The sequence below is a fragment of the Setaria italica genome, chromosome I, assembly GCF_000263155.2.
Source record: "Setaria italica strain Yugu1 chromosome I, Setaria_italica_v2.0, whole genome shotgun sequence".
NCBI lineage: Eukaryota > Viridiplantae > Streptophyta > Magnoliopsida > Poales > Poaceae > Setaria > Setaria italica.
Window position 1 is genome coordinate 7,106,138 of NC_028450.1, and position 20,790 is coordinate 7,126,927.

The 20,790-nt window shown below is 46.5% G+C and overlaps 5 protein-coding genes across 6 annotated transcripts; 2 read left to right on the forward strand and 3 right to left on the reverse strand.

Moving 5' to 3' along the window:
* The first annotated feature begins 56 nt into the window (after window positions 1-56).
* Window positions 57-2,220, forward strand: LOC101762478 (40S ribosomal protein S14-2). Its single transcript, XM_004951805.2, has 6 exons — window positions 57-213; window positions 1,128-1,247; window positions 1,336-1,381; window positions 1,464-1,549; window positions 1,631-1,760; window positions 1,949-2,220. The coding sequence occupies exons 1-6, from the start codon at window positions 211-213 to the stop codon at window positions 2,014-2,016; spliced, it is 453 nt and encodes a 150-aa protein (XP_004951862.1). The 5' UTR covers window positions 57-210; the 3' UTR covers window positions 2,017-2,220.
* A 119-nt stretch (window positions 2,221-2,339) lies between these two features.
* LOC101762061 (early nodulin-like protein 1) lies at window positions 2,340-3,485 on the reverse strand. The gene is made up of 2 exons (XM_004951804.2): window positions 3,087-3,485; window positions 2,340-2,956 (listed from the first exon to the last, which is right to left on the reverse strand). The coding sequence occupies exons 1-2, from the start codon at window positions 3,262-3,264 to the stop codon at window positions 2,496-2,498; spliced, it is 639 nt and encodes a 212-aa protein (XP_004951861.1). The 5' UTR covers window positions 3,265-3,485; the 3' UTR covers window positions 2,340-2,495.
* Window positions 3,486-4,711: 1,226 nt separating this feature from the next.
* On the reverse strand, window positions 4,712-6,032 carry LOC101761649 (early nodulin-like protein 3). The gene is made up of 2 exons (XM_004951803.2): window positions 5,691-6,032; window positions 4,712-5,557 (listed from the first exon to the last, which is right to left on the reverse strand). The coding sequence occupies exons 1-2, from the start codon at window positions 5,866-5,868 to the stop codon at window positions 4,881-4,883; spliced, it is 855 nt and encodes a 284-aa protein (XP_004951860.1). The 5' UTR covers window positions 5,869-6,032; the 3' UTR covers window positions 4,712-4,880.
* Window positions 6,033-6,922: 890 nt separating this feature from the next.
* On the reverse strand, window positions 6,923-9,088 carry LOC101760991 (CRIB domain-containing protein RIC10). 2 transcript variants are annotated; one of them, XM_022823501.1, is made up of 6 exons: window positions 8,749-9,088; window positions 8,569-8,645; window positions 8,256-8,349; window positions 7,975-8,069; window positions 7,752-7,839; window positions 6,923-7,354 (listed from the first exon to the last, which is right to left on the reverse strand). In XM_022823501.1, the coding sequence occupies exons 3-6, from the start codon at window positions 8,311-8,313 to the stop codon at window positions 7,110-7,112; spliced, it is 486 nt and encodes a 161-aa protein (XP_022679236.1). In that variant the 5' UTR covers window positions 8,314-8,349; window positions 8,569-8,645; window positions 8,749-9,088; the 3' UTR covers window positions 6,923-7,109. The 2 variants fall into 2 exon arrangements, with proteins under 2 accessions (XP_022679236.1, XP_004951858.1); XM_004951801.3 differs by having other exon boundaries at window positions 8,569-9,087.
* A 5,244-nt stretch (window positions 9,089-14,332) lies between these two features.
* LOC105914336 (polyubiquitin) lies at window positions 14,333-17,013 on the forward strand. Its single transcript, XM_012845816.3, has 2 exons — window positions 14,333-14,692; window positions 15,666-17,013. Exons 1-2 carry the CDS (start codon window positions 14,348-14,350, stop codon window positions 16,809-16,811), a joined length of 1,491 nt encoding a protein of 496 aa, XP_012701270.2. The 5' UTR covers window positions 14,333-14,347; the 3' UTR covers window positions 16,812-17,013.
* Window positions 17,014-20,790: the final 3,777 nt, after the last annotated feature.

The following is a 20,790-nucleotide window of genomic DNA, read 5'->3' on the forward strand; positions in this document are numbered from 1 at the left end:
CAGGCCGGTGTATGACATCTTCGGGCCCAAAAACAGGAGTGGCGGGCCGGCGGCCTACCCGTCGAACCCTATCTCCTCTGCACCGCCCTCGTATATAACCGCATCTTCACTTTCCTCCGCTTGGTTCCGGCGGCGGCGCGCTAGCGATCTTGAAAGGGCGGAAGCAGAAGGAAGCACCGCCGGTCAGGTCACTTCGCCGTTCGCCCAGCCATGGTCAGTTCCGTTGATCTCGGTATTCCTCCTTCCTGTTATCGCTGTGGCTTCCAAGTTCGTGCGCGGATTCGTAGATTGTGGTGTGGTGATATGATTTTAGCATCGTGGCTGCTGACTGTTTTGGAATTAAGGTTGTTGGTCTGGAAGGAGAAGTCGAGCTAGGAGTTAGGAATGGCTGACAGGGTTTTTTATTTTGGATGAGAGGCATGGGCACGCTGAGGAATTGTTTGTGAAATACTGATGTTTTCATTGTTTGCTAAATGATTTGAAATTCTTCTGTGAGAGGGAGGTACTGCGATCTGCAGAATTAAGAGTAGATTACAAGTACTGAGTAGCTTAGGCATGGCACGCGATCGATTGACATAGTGTGGTTGTCTAACATGACCTGCGAGATGTGCCTTTCTTCTTAAGGCCTCGTTCGTTTGGTCTGGATTGAGGCTAGGAACTATTCAGCTGATCAATGTTAATACAAATAAGCCTATCATTCCAACTGGAACCGTTCCAGAGTAAACGAACGGGCCCTAAAGCTGCTTGTGCACATTTGCAAAAAATACCGAGATCACCTAGTGTGGTTAGATGTGCCTTTCTTCTTAAGGCTGCTTGTGCACATTTGCAAAAAAATTACCGAGATGACCTGTGGGATTTGCGGAATGTCAGGATTAATTTTAGTTTTTTTAAAAAAAAACTTGGTTAGCTTTTCTGTAAAAGGAGAAATATATATCAGTTTATTGGGCAGATTAATCCTGCAGTGTTTGCCGCCATTGTTGTTCAGCTTCTGCATTTTGTCCCATTGGTTTAGTGTGACATAGGGAGTGGTAGTGAAATTGAGCTAGCAGATGCATAGTATTGAAATGTTGCGCTACTATTTTACCAACTTCATTCTCAGCTAACTGTGATGTGATTTGTCATGTCAGTCGAAGAGGAAGACCAGGGAACCCAAGGAGGAGACTGTCACTCTTGGACCCACTGTCCGTGAAGGGGAGCATGTCTTTGGAGTAGCTCATGTTTTTGCATCATTCAATGATACATTCATCGTAAGTGTTGTTTTTGACAATTACATGTTCTGAAGTATGCTCGTGTGTAAGTTGCAAGTCTCTAACTAGGAATGGCCTCTATATGCAGCATGTCACTGATTTGTCTGGGAGGGAGACTCTCGTTCGTATCACTGGTACAATCTTTCTTTTATTTATTATATGTATAATTTGATCACAAATTTGGAACAAAATTAATTAACCCCTACATTCATGCAGGTGGCATGAAGGTCAAAGCTGACCGTGATGAATCATCACCGTATGCAGCTATGCTTGCTTCTCAGGATGTTGCACAACGTTGCAAGGTTTGTATGGGAACATAATTTTCTTGTTGAATGAGTTTCATTCTTTGAATACTTATTCATGTCGGTACATTAAACTTTCAGGAGCTTGGTATTACTGCTTTGCACATTAAGCTCCGCGCCACTGGGGGCAACAAGACTAAGACACCTGGACCTGGTGCTCAGTCAGCTCTCAGGGCACTTGCTCGATCTGGCATGAAAATCGGACGCATTGGTAAGTTTTGACATCCTACAGCATAGATACAATTGAAGAATGTAGATGTCTTGTTTTTGATACTGTTTTTTTTCTCTGGGGTGTCTTGCAAAACTGTATTGATTTCACCTATGGTGGCAACAGTTATTGTTTTTCTAATGAATAATTATATAGGCATAGCAGTAATACCATGTCTATTTGTTTTGCAGAGGATGTGACCCCGGTTCCCACTGACAGCACACGCAGGAAGGGTGGCAGGAGAGGAAGGAGGCTGTAGATGTCTTATTTTCTGTCATTCTTGTGGATGTCACCAAGAATCCCCTATTTGGATAGTCTTACAGCTTTAATGTTATGGTGAAGCTTTGGTTTTGTTCAGTGTTCTGAATTATTGGCTGTCTGCCAATTCGGCAATATGTTTGGTTAAGAAATTTTGCTCACTTTTGTGCAAGCAATCTCAAGAATCACGAAATTTTGCTTGGTATTGTTTTATGATCTTGCATTGATTCTCTGTGGTAAGGTTGTTTCGCGTAGAACGGAAGGTGTTCTTGCTAGAATGTCGTGATTCTTAAAACCAAGCGTGATGAGAACTTCTGACAATCCTGACGCTGCAATGCTGTTAACATTATAATCAGATTTTGATCCAGCATTTGTTTTCTGCCGGATCGTAGAACGGACACGAAAGATACAGTTTGCTCACGCACACACACGGACACGGTTACACACTTACACGATGAAAGTCACTGCATCCACTGGGTTTTAGAAAGCAAGCGTGGCGTAGGCAACGCAGCCAACAAACGAGGCGAGGAAACCAGCGACGCTGAGGCCGGCGGCGCCGTTTTTGTCACCGCCGCCGCCGGCATGAGGCGCGCCCTTGGCCGTGGAGTTCTTGGCCGCCGGCGCGTTGGGCGAGGAGGAGGAAGGTGGCGCCTTGGCAGCACCGCCGCCGCTCGAGGGAGCCGGCGCGGCCGGCGTCGGCGAGGACGAGCCCCCCTGCGGGGCCGGCGCCGGCCCGCCGCCGGCGACCATGACAATGAGCTTCTCGTTGGCGCGGCAGTTGTCCTCGACGCCGCTGATGAAGAAGAAGGCGCCGGCGCGGTCGAGCGTGAAGGAGGTGCTGCCGTCGTCGAAGCGCTTGTCGTAGGAGGAGGTGTTGCAGGCGTTGTAGTCGGCCGGCTCCACGAGCAGCACCGAGTCCTTGTCCTTGGGGTACACGAACACTGGCAAGAATGCAAGGTCATCAGGGTCAGGTCACGTCGCGAGCTCAGCTAGATGAGGGAAGCTTGAAGCGCGAGCATGGGGTCATGGGATGGGGAGAAATCAATTCAAATGCAAGGCCATGGCACTCACAGAGCTGGTCACCGATCTGGAAGCCGGTCTTCTCCGCCCAGGTGTTGAAGGACTCGTCGGCGGCGTCCGGCACGGCCCAGCCATTGTCGCCGCCGACCTTGTACTGCGTCGCGCCGGCGGTCGCGACGAGGAGGGCGAAGCAGCTGGCGAGCCCCAGACCGCAGAACCTCGCCGCCATGGCTGCTGCAACTGCTAGCCTGCAAAGCAATGAGCTCTACTGCCGATTGCGCTGTCCCTACTTCCGCAACACACCGGATGTATAAAAAAGTCTTTGGGATGGAGGACACGGCCCGGGTCTGGAGCGTATTTGTAGGCGAGCGTTGCGCTCGAGGGTTTGCAGGCTGTGGGGTGCCTTGCTTTTGCTGGTCGGTCACCTCCTCGAGCGACGCTCTGCCGAGCACGTGCTCCAGCTCGGCTCGGCCGTTGGTGCGTGAGGGGCTGTGTCGTGTCACCGTGTGCTAGCCCATATTCCCGTTGCGCTTGCCTTTGCAACGAAGGCCTTGTTTAGTTGTCCAACTTGGGTGCACCTAAATTACTGTAGCAACACTGTAGCGTTTCGTTTGTATTTGTGAATTATTGTCCAAATATTATCTAATTAGGCTCAAAAGATTCGTCTCGCAAAGTACAACAAAACTGTGCAATTAGTTTTTGATTTCGTCTACGTTTAGTACTCCATGCATGTACCGCAAGTTTGATGTGATGGGGAATCTTCTTTTTGCATAGTGCTAAAGTTGGGAGTTGGGAGGGAAGTAAACAAGGTCGAAGAATAAATGCTTCCCCGAATGGCAGTGGATCGGAAAAAGTTCATGGCTTGTTTCGTTAGCCTGTCTCTGGTTCAGAGTTTCAGGCTTCAGGTAGGCTCTGAACAGCAGCTGAAATGGCAAATGCCATTTTGGTCGGGAAGGAAGAACCCCTGTACCCTCGTAGTTAGGTTGACTTGCAAATGTTGGTCGGTTACTCTCGTCTTTTCGAGCGGTTGATCTGACGGGGCCAAAGAAAAAGTGAAGAAATGAAGGAAAAAGAACTTTATAGGATTCTGCTGCAAGCCTGCAACTAGATGGAGCCACCCAGAAAAGGCTAGAAACATGATGGGCCCTGGCAACTTATTTAATTAATCTTCTTCGGATTAAGTATGGGCCGTAACTGTTGTATGGGCCTTATGTTTGGGCCAACACGCGTTGAATATAAGGCCCATTGAACTCGTGCTAGCCCAACATAAGAGGCCCAAAATGTCGCGAGAGACCCGTCAGGGCGTCAGGCGGGCCAGGCCGTCAACTAGAACCTCTCAGCCTGGCTGGCACCAGTGTTGGCCCATCGCAACGCAAACCCAAACCGATCGCCGAACGAACCTGGCGGTGGCGCGGTGCGCGTACGCCCGCTCCCTTGTCACGCCCCGCCGGGCGCCGAAAACCTTGTGCGCGGCCGGCATGTTCCAAGTTCCCAGTAGCACTCGGCACTCCACGGCTTGCCTGCAGCGCCGAGCAATCGTCGCCCGGCTCCCGTGACTATCTCAGGTCAGTTTTTTTTTTCTCTTCGCCTAATCTGTTTGCTCTTTCACTTCTGCAACCGCAATTGGAAAAGGCTCGCACGTTGATCGCACAGGTACTCTCTCTAGGCAGCGTAAGAGTTCATGAATCGTTTCGTTTTGCTTCTTATTCATCCGGTGGAAAAACGAATAGTACAAGATTTGCAAGAACATGTACAAATCGCACGTCGTCTTTACATGTACATCAACTCGATCACTTTCCGTTCGTTGGAACAGTAGGACAGTGGTTGAATCGGGTCCACTTCACTTCAGAGAGCAATCATGGCGTAGCCAAGGAAGCAGGCCCCGACCGAGCTGGCGAGGCTAGTGGCCACCGCGAGGGCGGCGCCGTTGTTGTGCTTGGATCCGGTGGGGCGCGGCGACGGCGTGCCAGTCGAGTTCGCCGTCGTCGTCCCATGTGCGCTCGGAGCCGGAGAGCTAGCTGAGGGCGCCGGTGGTGGCTCCGGGGCACCGGCCGGGGCGGATGGTGGTGGGGTGGATGCGCTCGGAGCAGGAGGGGACGAAGCGGGTGGCGGTGTGCTCGGCATCGTGGCAGGAGGGGGAGCCGAGGCCGAGCTGGAGGGCGGCGGCGACGCGGCGGCCGGGGACTTAGGCGGAGCGGGCGACGTCGGCGGGGTGGCGGAGCTGGCGGGAGGTGGAGACGGTGACGCCGGCGGAGGTACCGTTGGCGTCGCCGGCGCGGGCGCGCCGCTGCCGCTGCCGCCGGTGCCGTTGTGTCCAGCGGCGAGGACCATGACGATGAGCTTCTCGTTGGCGCGGCAGTTGGCCTCCACGCCGCTGATGAAGAAGAGCGCGCCGGCGCGGTCCAGCGTGACCACGGTGTCGCCGTCGTCGAACCTCTTCACGTACGACGACGTGTTGCAGGCGTTGTAGTCCGCCGGATCCACCAGCAGCACCGAGTCCTGGTCCTTGGGGTACACGAACACTGCGCATCCAGAGCATCATGACAGGATGCATGGCGTGAGATGGCGTATCATGAATCATCAATCATCATGCTTGGCAATGGCATGGCAGCTGAAAGCTTTCGTGCATTAGACATGTCAGCCCAGTCAAATTACCTAGCGAGTCTCCGACCTGAAACCTGGTCCTCTCCGCCCAGGTGTTGAAGGGCTCCGCGCCGGCGGAGGGGACGCTCCAGCCATTGGCGCCGCCGACTGTGAATTGGGTTGCGCCGGCGACCGCGACGGCAACGGCAAAGCAAGCAAGCCCAAGACCGTAACTGCTTGACTTCGCCATGGGTGAGGAACTAGCTAGGCAGGTAGCTAATTTAGGCTTGTGTGGTAATTGCTCTCCGATCTGCTGGAGGTTGAAGAAACCATGGGTTTTGCTGCGTATTTGTAGGCGTCAATGGCACCGGCTTTACAAGCTGTAGGGTTCGTTGCTTTCCATGGCCACGTTGAGCTATGTTTCCAAAGCATATGGCACCTCCCCTTTCCATCTCGTCTTGGTTCTGCTGTGCTCTGGCTGCCTGCCTGCTAGATCCATGGCGTAGCCGATGCGTTGCCAATTGGCGGCTGGAATATTCATAGCTTGTGCATGGGTCTATGGCTCATGGACAATTGCCATTTCCAAACAGTTCATGGTCTGTCAACGACGTTATTAGCACACGTGGCACGTCGCGATACGCCTCGGTCAGCGACTCAGCGTGGAACAACGCGCTGCTAATTGTCCAGTTCAGTGGATCAACGGTGAGACATGATTTGCTAATGGTAAATTGTTGAAGGTTCCAAAAGTTGTTTCAGACTGTTTCACCTTTTTCGTCCTTGCAAGGCTCTTCTGCTCATCTCTGTACTATGCTGTATGGCATAGGGTTCTTGACCTTGGTGCTGAGGTTACGCTTGCGGCTTGCCCCATATGCAAGGAAAACAGGAAGTGCAGCTGCAGCATAACAAAATAGCAGTTTATGATGATTTTTGCTGTCAACTGTGCAGCTAGTGCAACCCATTTTTTTAGTAGTACAACACTTGAACAAAAGTGACATGATGAAACATTGCATCATGTTTGTCGATGGCACGTCTGTCATGGCGTGGAAAATCAGTTTTGTTGTAGGGCCTGGTGTGATTAGACCATAGTGGCCTACGTGGCATGATCAATGGTGATCCTCAGAACCTAGTCATGCCGACGAGTCCCTGGCAGTTGTATGTCTCGGAAAATATTGTTGAAACCACAAGCTGTCTGAGCCTGGCTGTAAACGTGCTTGAAAAATATGTGAAGCTTTGCAGAGTCGTAATCAGCTGGTCAGGAAGCCATACCCAGAGATTCTGTAGTACGAGTCTACGACTAAGAAATGTAAGATCAGAGATGATGACTGCATTTCAAACATTAATTTAAGTCGATTTTCCTTTGGATTTCCAACTAGGTCTGACTGTAAAAAAGAAAACAAAGAATCAAACAATTCCAAACCAAAGCTGTCTCCCTAAACCGAAAGCATTTACAGGCATGGTGATCTGCATACACGCATGGTTTCTGCCTGCCGTTCAGGCGACCCGGAACCCTCTTTGCGACTCACTGAAGGCGTCGTACGCAGTAGCAAATGAAGCTCTTGACCTTGAAGACGATGACCTTGCAGACGAGGTAGGCGACGACGCCCTGTTCTTCTTCCTCTTCGGCTTCCTCGGGCCTCCTCTTGCCACGTCAGGGAAAGAGGGGCCCTCTTGTTGGCGGGCCTTGCTGTTGTCCGGGAAGATCTCAATGGGCATCATGCTTCTTGGATGCTCAAAGTCTGCAGAAAAGAAATTCAGAAAATTCAGCTCCAGAGATTTAAAAAAGAAACATCTGTATTAGCAAAGGATCTGTGAGATTCTTCAACGAATTCGTGTTCATTTAATTTCATATTGCATACATGCAACCGACCAAGAGGTCCTTGGCGTAGTGGTGTGCCACTACTGTCGTTATGAAAATAGCCAAGAAGATTCAGGCGTCTAATTATAAGCACAAATGATTACTCGTGCTGCCTGTATGATTACTAGCCACAGATTTGTTTAAGGCGTGCCTGGAATGTCACACGGAACATCATCAAGGAACTTTATCCTTGTGCAGATAATATCTGATTTTCCCATTTAGTCTGTTTTGTTGACTGAATATTTAAAGGGTAAAACAGTGACAGAGGTGAGAATCACCTGCAGAGGCCCAAGAAGTCTGCCTTGACTGTGCAGCCGTGCTCATAGAGCCTGCTGACAATTCCTCTGTCCCCTTGAATTCAGCCATCTGAAATCAACGATGATCAACAATCAGTTACAAAACTAGAAGAAAAAACATAGACTCATGGCAGCAAAAGCATAATGCTGCAGACTGTCGACGAGAAGATCAATTGGAAAAGCTGCACAGTTATGTTATTCTTACCCAGCTTGGAGAAGTGTCACTGGTGCCCAGACCTATGTGAGCCACATGCTTTACATCTGTAGGGTACCCGATCTCCATCTCATGTTCCTTATGCGCTGCAAAAGAACAGAAGTTCATATCTAATCACCACTTGTGTTTTCACCCTATGCTTTTAGTTGTGACTCCTTTGTAATTTTTTTTTCATGAATTTAATAATGTGGATGCAGAAAATATAGAAACTCAAGACAAGGAATGCAAAAGTGTAGAAGTAGAAGAAAAATAGAGAAGGATGGGATTATTACCAAACATCTGAGAGATTATCTTCAGCCCTTTGAAGATACCCTTCATCTTTATCGCCATTGGTGAAGCCCTTGAGGCCTCGACGAAAAAGAGCTCCTACAAGAATGTAATGGTAAGGAAAAAAATACTCTAAAACATGGTAAGGAAAAAAGGAACAGCAATGATACAATTTGCATGAATGACAAAGATACACAACACATATCTCCTGAGTGTTTTGAAAGAAAGAATAGAATGTTAAGTAAGATTGTCTGAGACAAAGATGCACACATTAGAATGGATTATGAGAGAGAAAACAACGCGCAGCCGCTATCTTACCTCTGGAACTAGCCTCTCAGTTTTAGAACTCCGACGAGCAGCCTTTGCTTCTGACTCGTTACTAGACCAAGTTAACTCTGAAGATGAACAGCAAAACAGAAGCAGATGAGCACAAGCAGTCTGGTTTAGAGGGGTAGGAAGGAGAAGGAGCTAAATCTTCTAAGAGGGTAGCATATCAACTCCTTAAATATGGTGACAAGTTAGTTGGCCACAACTCTTCTTCTTCTTCTTCTTCTTCTTCTTTTATTATATTCTTTGGCGCAGTTCAGGCCCTGCTGAAGAACTACCAACTTGTGCTGCTCTAGCTTGCAAGCTAGCTGTACTTGGATTTCGTTTATGTGGAGATCACTTGTTTAGATGTTAATAGGAACTCATTGTCAATATCATATTCCTGATGGGTAGTTGAACTTTTATTTTCCCTGAATAATTTCCTCCATTGGCTGGGGCACGACTTGTTCTGAAGAGAGCTGGATTGTTCCCTGAAAGCTTTAACTGTCAACCGTCAAGCCTTCCTACATTCATCTGACTCGCCCTACAGAACTAACACCAATGGCTCAATTATGCAAAGCCTTAAAGGTTCCAGGCCCAATGTCTGACCAAAATCTGCTAGTGTATCTCACATGTGCCTCATGGTCCTTGCATTTCCAACCAACATTGCATACTACTGTTTCATTGCTGGTAGCAGAAAAGCACACATCATAGCCTAGAAAGAAAGGACCAGTAATATCTAATGAAATTTCAACTCAGCATATCGCAAAATTTATTCGTTCTTCCTGATATAGATGTGCATAAAGTTACATGTAACATGAGCACTGAGCAGAGACAAGGCAGGATATTTAGTTCAGAAAAGCAGATGAAATCCATGCAGATCTGGGAGAGTAGCACAACATGATCTGGGAAAATAGCACAACATCAAGTAGGTCTACACTACAGTTATGACATTTGATTCTACCTTGGAAAGCACACGTCTGACCTACCTCTTTTGATGAATGGTGATCTGTCCCATTCCATCAGATGAACAAAACTTTATATCATGAACGCTTCCATGTCCTTTGCCCTTTGGTTAATTTATATGTCATGAAATTTTCCAAGCTGATAGGTGCAACATCAGCAGCCAATCCCTAGAGGCTGCTTGCCTTATCCTATTTATATTAAAAATCCAAATTAAGTGGCTGAAGGTGTGACAAATGATACCATCAACCTCAGACCAATTAAACACAGCACAAAAGAAAATGAAATTAGGCAATCTCTACCTTCCTGCAAATCATAGGTCACCTGGTGTCCATATTCAGACATACTTTTCTAGATATTTTTAGTTAAAAAAATCAGGAGCCCATTTCTATGCTGCAGAAATAGTAGGTGCAGCCATCTGTCATGTGCCTTGTCAGCATTTTCAAAATTGCTTGGTGATGGCGTGATGCAATGCCCAACATAAACCCTTAGATTTATCTCAACCGGGAAAAGCTTTTTTTTCTGAACTTTGGGAAATAAAGCCTGCGGTATGAATTTATGATGCATACGAAGCAATGCGCATTTTATAAATATGAAATTTGCTGGTGCAAACTAGTGACAGAGAAATCAGCACAGCTAGCTAAGCCTGAATTATGAATTTCTGAACTTTTAGGAGTGTTGCAGGCCTGTAGAGTAAGCTGTTGCCGACTGGATTAAGAAGTGATGGGCGCCCATGAGACAAGATCTGGTCATGCCTCGCACCTACCCCACCAATGCCGTTTGCAAGTCGTGACAAGATCATCAAGTGTTCTTAGGAGATGGCTTGATCCGCATGTGATCAACTCTGATCTCCAACCTCATATTTTTCTCTTGGAACTTAGCTGTTGCAGGACACAGATCTGTGTATGTGAGTTTCTTACTTTCTTATGCAGATAGCGTGGGATGCTGGAATGCATGAATGTACACTGAAACCAGTAGGTGTAGATCTCTCTCTCTCTCTCTCTCTCTCTCTCTCTCTCTCTCTCTCTCTCTCTCTCTCTCTCTCTAAAAAAATGGACATGGCCTTCCTAAGACAAATGAGCAAGCTGGGCTACTGTCACAAACTCACAACCATAGCCCATAGGCGATTAGGCCCATGCATATGCTCTTGAGAGAATCCAAGCCCGTGGACTGCTCAACTTGCTACTTTAAAAAGAAATATTTTCCTGTTCAAGCAAGCCCTTGCAAAAGGAATCTTTAATAAAGATGCAAACATAATAAAACAATCCATCTAGAAATGGCAAAGAAATAAGATAAAATAAATCCAGAAAAGTATGTACTCATAGTTGGAAAATGAATTGGCCAGCTTCAAAATAAGGCATGCCATGGATTTCAGAATGCTCACATCGCCAGAAAGAAATAGATGACGCTGAAAATGCATCTGTGTCCATGTTGCATATCCAGCTAAGTGAGAGGGTGACATAGTCCATTGGTCTTATCCAAAACGCATCATATCTTATGATACAAAGCTGAAAGCGCTCCTGAACCTAACAGCACAATCATCTTGTGCATGTACTTGTTTATTACAAGGAACAGTGAGTGGAGAAAACCTTTGAATTCTTTTATGACCAAGTTGGTGATGATACCAAGAAATAATGGTTAGAGATTGCAACAGGTGCCCTTTGCATGGGTTATACAGTACAATGCCACACACGCATTGTTGACCAGGGACCAACTCTGAATTGGTACTATAGTAATAGACAAAATAAATAGTGACTGACATTGTTTAGTTCAATAGTACCACGCACCTAATGCACTAATATTGCAGCTAACCTCGAAAAGAAAAGTAGATTGCAATTGCCTGTCCCAATCATTCTAGAAGACTCATTTTTATGGAGGAAAATAAAATTGAGAATTTGACGTGGATGCACATACAGAGAGAAACAAGTTGACCAAGACGAGTGCCTTACGTTTGGCACAATTTAATCAAATCCGTCACGGCAAGTTAACACTTGGAGCGTGAACCGGGCACACTGCAGGTTTGTAACATGACAACAGCAAGAAAGAATACATTCCTTGAAAGACTTCTATGCAACCTAAGGGTATAAGTCAACTTCAGTCCTGCATGAGTATGTTCAAGTCCCTTCTGGCTTGTCAAATTTCTTTTGGTTTTTATGTTTTACATACAGTTATGAGTTGCAATGTTTTAATGAATACTCAGATTGTGCACATCTATAACTGAGAGGCCCAGGATTTATATTCGGTTACTGTAAAAAAGAATACTAGTAAGAACTCTAGATAGATCTGAAGGAGAGAAAAATTATGAATAGTATTGCTAGATCCTTGAGGATTTTTTTTCCTAAAATGTTGCGGTTAGCTATAATAGCCATCTTTGCTCAAGACAGCATTGTATTTGAGGGTCTTGCATGACTAAATCCCCCAAAAAAATTGCCAATAAGCACCTCAATCAATATTTAGTAAGACTCGATATATGGTAATTAGCAGAAAAACCATGCCTATCGAGACTATATGGAATGCATGATAGTGAGAAATATTCCTACACTAACAACAAATAAGATAGAGTCATGTTAAGAAAATCTCCATTTGCTAACCTTTGGATGATTTTTTGGGCAAGGCAGATTTCTCTCCGACGAACTTCAAAATATCAGGTGACGATATCCTCACGATGAATCCACACATCTGGTGCGTCAAGGGGGCCAATAAGGAGCAAAACTCACCAAAGGCAACAATACCGTCTAGAGAGGTGTAGGTGGACGGATGTAGGATGGCGGCATAGCCAGGGGAGGTAAAGGTGGGGGGAAAGCGGCGGCGGCAGCGAAAGGGGAGGAAAGAATAGACTCTAGGGTTTTTGGTGTCGGGGGCGGGGGAGTCTGTAAAGACGACAAGAATAACCTCTGATTTAGATCCAAGGGTCACAAAGCGAACAAAACAATTGGCCATATCTACTATCTACCGTCTGTTTAAAAACATGTTGTTCACCGCATGGCTTACATCCTCAGAATTTAATGATCAACATTGCAACTGTTGAGACACACCTTAGTAATTTCTCAAATTATCGTGACTGTTTACCCTTCCTATTTGCAACACGTGCCATTGCCTCCTTATATGAGCTTTGATCAACTATCGCCACAATCATCCTCCTTATCATACCCTCGTACGGTTGTTTCGTGCCTATATCATTGCTTATCTTCCACATCGCTATTCGCGCATCTGCTTCGACCACAAATAGAAGTTATTCATTCAATAGTCATCCATGCTGTATCATCATCCAACAAGAAGGAAAAATAGAAAAAACCTAACTCCTAAATTAGTCGCAACGGCTAGGAGGAGAGATCGGGACTATACTTTTCGTAAAATATTGTATATAAGTGCCCAACTTGCACCATCTTACTTCGACTTTTTTTTGGAATTCTTTTAGACTTGTTTATGGAGTTTAACTCATCGCAATCACAATCTCACGAGTTGCGGGCAGCGGGGGCGGAATCAAATCCTCTGCGGTCACTCTTTTTGACAGCACTTTGCAGTCACCCATCTACACCGTCCGCGACTCATCCAACGACAAGCCCGTCAAACTCTTCTTGCCAGCCGGTCATGTGGACCATCTGAGCCCATGAAACTCCACCCAACGCAGTCCCTAGCTCCCTTCCGGCTGCCTCCCAGGTGCTTTGTCGAGGGCACACCGACCAGACCGCGACGCCCCAGAGGATGCAAACTGATGAAGCTGCGACGCCGACGAGGCACTCTGACGTCACTGAGGCCGCGGAGACTAGAGGGTGTTTGGATACCCTGTGCTAAAGTTTAGCACCTGTCACATCGGATGTTTGGATGCTAATTAGGAGTATTAAATATAGACTAATTACAAAACTAATTGCACGGATGGAGTCTAATTTGCGAGACGAATCTATTAAGCCTAATTAGTCCATGATTTGACAATGTGGTGCTACAGTAACCATTTGCTAATGATGGATTAATTAGGCTTAGGGGGTGTTTGGATACGAGGTGTTAAACTTTAACAGTGTCACATCAAATGTTCGGATGCTAATTAGGAGAACTAAATATGAGCTAATTATAAAACTAATTGCAGAACCCTATGCTAATTCGCGAGACGAATCTATTAAGCCTAATTAATCCATCATAAGGAAATGGTTAGCTGTAGCACCACATTGTCAAATCATGTACTAATTAGGCTTAATAGATTCGTCTCGCGAATTACACTCCATCTATGCAATTAGTTTTATAATTAGCCTATGTTTAATACTCCTAATTAGCATTCAAACATCCGATGTGACGGGTGTTAAACTTTAACACTAGTGAGCCAAACAGGCCCTTAATAGATTCGTCTCGCGAATTAGCATAGGAGTTCTACAATTGGTTTTATAATTAGCTCATGTTTAATCCTTCTAATTAGCATCCGAATGTTTCACATCAGTTACCCCAATCTCCAATTTGGCAGGTATTTTCTTATGCTATGCTGTGCAAGCCAAGGCAGCAGCAAACCGGTATAACTGAGGCATAGCAGCAGACAAGCACAACTGCACAAGGCAAGGGAAGGCAACGAAAGCATTCGAGAAGGAGGACGCGCAGCCTCGTGGCTCGTCAGCGTCGCAAGTTGGCAACCACCGCGATGCAGGTTCCACAGTATCGATGGCTCGACGGTGTCGCAAGCTCGATGGTGCTAGCTCGTGGCGTCGCGGCTTCTTCGGCTCGGCAGTGTCGCGGGCTCGTCGGCGGCCGGCAGGGAGCGAGGGGCTGAGATGGGCCACTCGATTGACCGGCCTGTGAGATGAGTTTGGTAGGCTTGCCGTTGGATGAGTTGTGGACGGCACAGATGGGTGACTTGAGTGCTGTCAAAAAAAGCGGCGTCTCACCCCTTCTGTCTCTCTGTTTCTGGGCCCTGGGGTCCTCTCTGGAACGTTCCGCCACCGCATTTTTTCCTCGCGTTGGACTCTTGCGCTGGCGGAAATTGCGTGGCAGAGACGAGGCGGGCGGAGCCGTCACGGACTCACGGCACCGGATTGCTTCCCCACCCTGCCTGGCGCCCTGGCCTGGCAATATAAACAGGCACCCCTCCTCCACCCCGTTCCCCATCTCGTCTCGTGTTGTTCGGAGAGCACAACCCAAATCCAAATCCTCCCCATCTCGAGAGCCTCCTCGATCCCTCGCCCGCTTCAAGGTACGGCGAGCCTCCTCCCCCTTCCCCCCCTCCATGTATCGATTCTGCGTGTCCCGTTTCTGATTCTGATTGGGCGAATCGGTGGTTAGGGCCTATGGCGCGAGGTAGTCGGGTTAGATCCGCGTTGTTTTTTCTGTTCATAGTGACCTGAACGGTTCCCTGGTGAACTCGTTGATCGTGCTACTTGTGGTGGGGGTTCTTAGGTCTGGAATTGTGGGGGGTATTCTAGGCGGTTTGCAGATGGGATTGCCCACTTTGTTAGATCTGCTCGTGTTTTCTAAATTGTTCCTGATGCAGACATGTGCATCTGGATCGGTGCTAGGTTTTTGTGCCTGATTAGTCCGATCGATTTTGTTAGCTTGTAAGGTTTGGTAGTGGTTTGGCATGTCTCTCTAGATCAGAGTAGAACGTGATCATCTTAACTAGCTGCTTTGTGATTTTGACCTCCATATGTGCCACACATATGTTCACACCTAACTGATGAACATGCACAGGCCATTAGTTGTTGCTGTTTGCTTCAGGATATTTCTGTTACTTTTCTGGTTTATTGGTTCTCTGCTAGGTACTTACCCTGTTGGGCTTAATTTGAATCTACTTGTGCCACATATATGTTCATGATAAAGCTATGGATGAATATTAGGTGTAGATATATGCTGCTGTTACCCTATGATGCCTTAAATCTGAGCAACATACATCCTCCTGTTGCTTAGCTAGACATATGCATGTTGATACAGATTTAAGTTATGTACTGTTTGATGATTCTTTGGTATTCCTGATGATCATGCATGCTATTTTTACTAATTGTTATGCTTGGTTGATGACATGTGGCTGCTGTTTGTGGGTTCTACAGTACTACCAATATGATGAACACATGACCTCCTATCTGTTTGTATATCATGTTGTTGTTTGCTTGAGACTGATTTGTTGGTCTACTGCTAGATACTTACCCTGTTGTCCGGTTATTCTTTTGCAGATGCAGATCTTCGTTAAGACCCTCACTGGCAAGACGATCACCCTTGAGGTGGAGTCTTCCGACACCATCGACAACGTCAAGGCCAAGATCCAAGACAAGGAGGGCATCCCCCCGGACCAGCAGAGGCTCATCTTTGCCGGCAAGCAGCTCGAGGACGGTCGCACGCTTGCTGATTACAATATCCAGAAGGAGAGCACCCTCCACCTGGTGCTCCGTCTCAGGGGAGGCATGCAGATCTTCGTGAAGACCCTCACTGGCAAGACCATCACCCTTGAGGTGGAATCTTCCGACACCATCGACAACGTGAAGGCCAAGATCCAGGACAAGGAGGGCATCCCCCCGGACCAGCAGAGGCTCATCTTTGCTGGCAAGCAGCTTGAGGACGGACGCACCCTGGCTGACTATAACATCCAGAAGGAGAGCACCCTCCACCTGGTGCTCCGTCTCAGGGGAGGCATGCAGATCTTCGTGAAGACCCTCACTGGCAAGACCATCACCCTTGAGGTGGAGTCTTCTGACACCATCGACAACGTCAAGGCCAAGATCCAGGACAAGGAGGGCATCCCCCCGGACCAGCAGCGTCTGATCTTTGCCGGCAAGCAGCTCGAGGATGGGCGCACACTTGCTGATTACAATATCCAGAAGGAGAGCACCCTCCACCTGGTGCTTCGTCTCAGGGGAGGCATGCAGATCTTCGTGAAGACCCTCACTGGCAAGACCATCACCCTTGAGGTGGAGTCTTCCGACACCATCGACAACGTCAAGGCCAAGATCCAGGACAAGGAGGGCATCCCCCCGGACCAGCAGCGTCTTATCTTTGCTGGCAAGCAGCTGGAGGATGGCCGCACCCTTGCGGATTACAATATCCAGAAGGAGAGCACCCTCCATCTGGTGCTCCGTCTGAGGGGTGGGATGCAGATATTCGTGAAGACATTGACCGGCAAGACCATCACTTTGGAGGTTGAGAGCTCCGACACCATTGACAATGTGAAGGCCAAGATCCAGGACAAGGAGGGCATTCCCCCGGACCAGCAGCGTCTAATCTTTGCTGGCAAGCAGCTGGAGGATGGCCGCACCCTTGCGGATTATAACATCCAGAAGGAGTCCACCCTCCACCTGGTACTCCGCCTCCGCGGTGGTCAGTAAAGCCATCTGTCATTGAAGCTGCTGCTGTACTTGTCCGGTCTCTGCCATGAAGGGTGTCATCTTTGAAGTTATCGTGTGGCTTGTGTTGAAACTGTGTTTGGTTTTCATGAACTGGTTGTCCCCCTGTGTGTTCACCTGAAACAGTTGTTGCGGCGCAACAGTATGGTTTAAGCATGAATAAATGTGACTTGAATCTGTGCTCTGTTTGGTGTGCATCTATTCTGCTTTTCAATTATGCCAGCGAGCATATATTGACTGAGATCAAATTTGTTGGCTTTTGAGTTCTGTTTGTCTTGTGATGTTTATTGCACCTCCAGGTCGTTGCTGCCTCCTGTTTCGCACTGAATCATCTTTATGTTAGGAATTTCTGGTAAGCAAGTGTTGGATTCGGTGGGTCGCAACATGATGGCTAGTTTGGTTTGTTGCTTGATTAGATTCAGAAGCCCTTTGTTTTGGTGTTTGTGGAACCAAGATCAAGTGGGTCTGTACTGCGCAGAACCTTATTTTCGATAGATTCGTCATTGCTCGAAACAAGGTAGCTATTGCTGATCGTGTATGTAGTTTTGTGCTTGTTTAGTTTTAACTGAATTGTGCGTTCGATTGTCATAGTTTGTCGTTCCTACAAAAGTTTTTGCTTGAATAAGAAGATCGGAGTGTGCCTGTTGTCAATACATTCATGGTCTGTTTCTCTGGAGGCTGTGTACAAAATGTTCCCTTTCTGTTGATTTGGATCACTGAACTAATCACTTACTGAGCTAGACGATCCGTTGGCTGTTATTTGATGGTTGATACGCGACATTGAATGGATTCCGTTGACTATCTGCTATAGTTGATGCACGCATTTGCTAGCATGAATGAGATTTTACAAGATGGATTGTTAGAGCAACCTAGCAAACCGAAACGAAATGCTTTGTTTGATGTAGTACTTGAAAACTGAAAAGAGACGCAAAAGTGGACGCCAGAAGGAAATGTTTGCTTTTGGTAGGCTCACTCTTCTCCTTTTCTTATCTGCAAAGCTGTTGACCAATCTTGTGCCACGAGAATGACGGGCCCTGCCAGAAAACTTAGGTAAATCGGTGATGCTTGACGTGGAGGAAATACAATGGATACATTGCTGAGAGGATTCACTTTGTTTCCATGATTCAGTACACCTTGGACTAACGCTGCTTGTTTGATGACCTACGGATTTTTACTTGGGCTTATGATCAGGAACTCAATCTACACTGTTGTTGATCAGCTGGTAGTCGATGAAGCTGCCAAAAGAACAATATATATACCAAGAAATAAGACGACCTAAGCGAAGGAACGGACCACTAAATGCTGGCCAAAAGAGAGGTTGAGACTCGGATGCATTGTTAGGAAAGGATCTCTTCTTATCTCCCTCTTCTTTCCATCCTCACAAATTCTGGGAGCACTTTGCATCGGAGAAACACACATGGTGCCTCCGCCTTTGCAATAATCGTAAAGGCCATCATCATGTCTTGTGTGGCTGCATGTGGGCCACCACATGTTTCGAATCGTATCCTGATGATAGAGCACAGGTAGTTTATCTGGTCAGGAAAATTCAGAATGCCCCTGATATGTTACAGTGTACACATACCGGTTTAGTACCTTAGTGCTGATTGGGGTGCGACTGTACCAGCACTTCAGAGCGGCTGTAGACCACGGTCGATCTGCGCTTGTGAGTTTCTTATGCAGGAATACATGACTATACTGAAGAAGAAGAAAAGGAAGTCTGCGAGTTATTGGATGATCCTTTTTAGAGGACTTCATCATCTCAAGTCCAAATTTCTCTTTCCGGGCACAAAGGTTATAGATTTCTTTTGTGCAACTAAGCCCTGTTTGGATCCAGGATTTAGTCAGCTAAAAATTAGTCCTTGATAATCCAAACGGAGGGTTAAAGGTGGGATAAAAATTAGCTAACCTCCAACTAAACTTTGGTCCATTAGCCCTCTAAACCCAGCTAATGGGGGCTAATTTCTTGCAGCGGATGAAAAAAGACTGAATTACCCTCCCTCCAAACAGCACCTGCATGGCACCGGGGTACATGCGTCTTTTCTCCGTACTCCATCTAAAAACCATCTAAAAATTAGCTCACGCATCCAAACAAGGCTGGGCTAAAGTTTAGACGTGGCTAAATTTTAGTTTTAGTCCATCCAAACAGACCCTAAGTAGTCTCTTTCCGGCACCAGTTATTATACATACTATAAGTAAGCCTTCGTAAAAGAGGACAGTGCAATGCATGATGACGTGTCTAACTAACGAACCGATTTATTGAAGATGAGTATATCTGCGACAAAGGAAAAAAAACTATGACAACAAAATACAAGTGAAGAAAATAATAAAATGTAGAATAAGATAGATTACTCGTAGTTGGAAATATGAATCTTTTTGTGCGAAAAAAAAGGAAAAATGAATCAGTCATCTTTAAACAAGGTATGCTGTTATTTTCAGAATGTTCTATGACTTGTTCCTTGTCCACAAGGCCACAACGCCTGGAAAATTACACTAAAACTCGTCCAGAGCGACATTGCAAATCCAGCCAGCCAAGTGGAAGGTGACACTGTCCATTGGTCTTATCCACAACGCATCCCATCTTCGTATCTTTATGATACAAAGCGCTCTAGACCCGAACCAATCATCTTGTGCATGTACTCCCTCCGTCCCAAATTATAGGTCGTTTTGACTTTATTAGATTCATAGACTTTATTATGCACTTAGATATACTCTATGTCTAGATGCATAATAACACCTATGTATCTAGAAAAGTCAAAACGACCTATAATTTGGAACGGAGGGAGTACTTGTTTATTACCAAGAACTTGTTTATTACCGAGAACAGTGGGTGGGGAATCCTTGTGAAGTTGTGATTTCTTGACCAGTTGGTGGTGTACCAAAAAAATGTGGTTAGGAAAGCTAACAAGTGTACATGTCCTTTGTGATCGGTGACCAACTATTGGTTGGTATCGTTAGTAGTAATAGACTGATAGCGCCAATGTTAGTTCACCGGTCCCGGGCACATAAAGAAATGCATTGCAGTTGTGTCTGTTCCAATCAATCTAGAAGACTGTCAGATTGATGATTTTTTTAGGATTAAACGAGTGCTCTATGGAGGATGGCGTTGCGTCAAGACTCAAGATCCTTCCCGCAGTTTCAGCGAAACTTCTTTACGTAGATTAGATTAGGTTTTGCACAGTTAGGAACTTGGGATGGAATCCGGCACCTATGTAACCTCTCAAATTACATAATTATAAATACCTATTTTGTGCATTCCTTTTTAAATCGGTATGCCGCGATCACTGTCTTGCAAACCACCACTAGTAAGAACGTGCTAGCGTCCGGACGTCAGATAATTTTTTTTATCAGACACTCCGTCGCAACATTAAAAAATAACTACAAAACATCAAAAATCAACACTTGCAACATGAAACAGATGAAAGATCTGGAACATACAGTTGCAACATATGTGTGAAAATATATGCAACATCCAGATAGAACACTTGCAACTTGCAACCTGAAAACACTTGATGCAACAAAAGACTGAAGCAGATGAAACATTTTAGAACATATTGTTGCAACATATTTATTGAAGATATGCAACATCCAGATCAAACGCTTGCAACAATACTTCTGGGAACAAATGCAACATTTTGAACAAAACTCTTGCAACATGCCTCTGAAACATTTGCAACATATGCAACATGTGCAACATCTCCCAATATACTTTTACAACATCCATATGATTCAACTGCAACACACCTCTGGAACATCTGAAACAATTGAAACATACAATTGCAACATGGGGGGAAGAGAGAGCCTGACGCGGGGAACGCCGGATCTGCGGCGAGTGGATCTTAGTCGTGTTCCATGAATCTCGCCGGTGTGGGGGAGAGGGCTGCTGGATCTACGGGCATTGGAGGCTCCCGGTGGGGAGGACACGGGGGGGGGGGGGGGGGGGTGTCCCCCGGGTGGGGGAGGA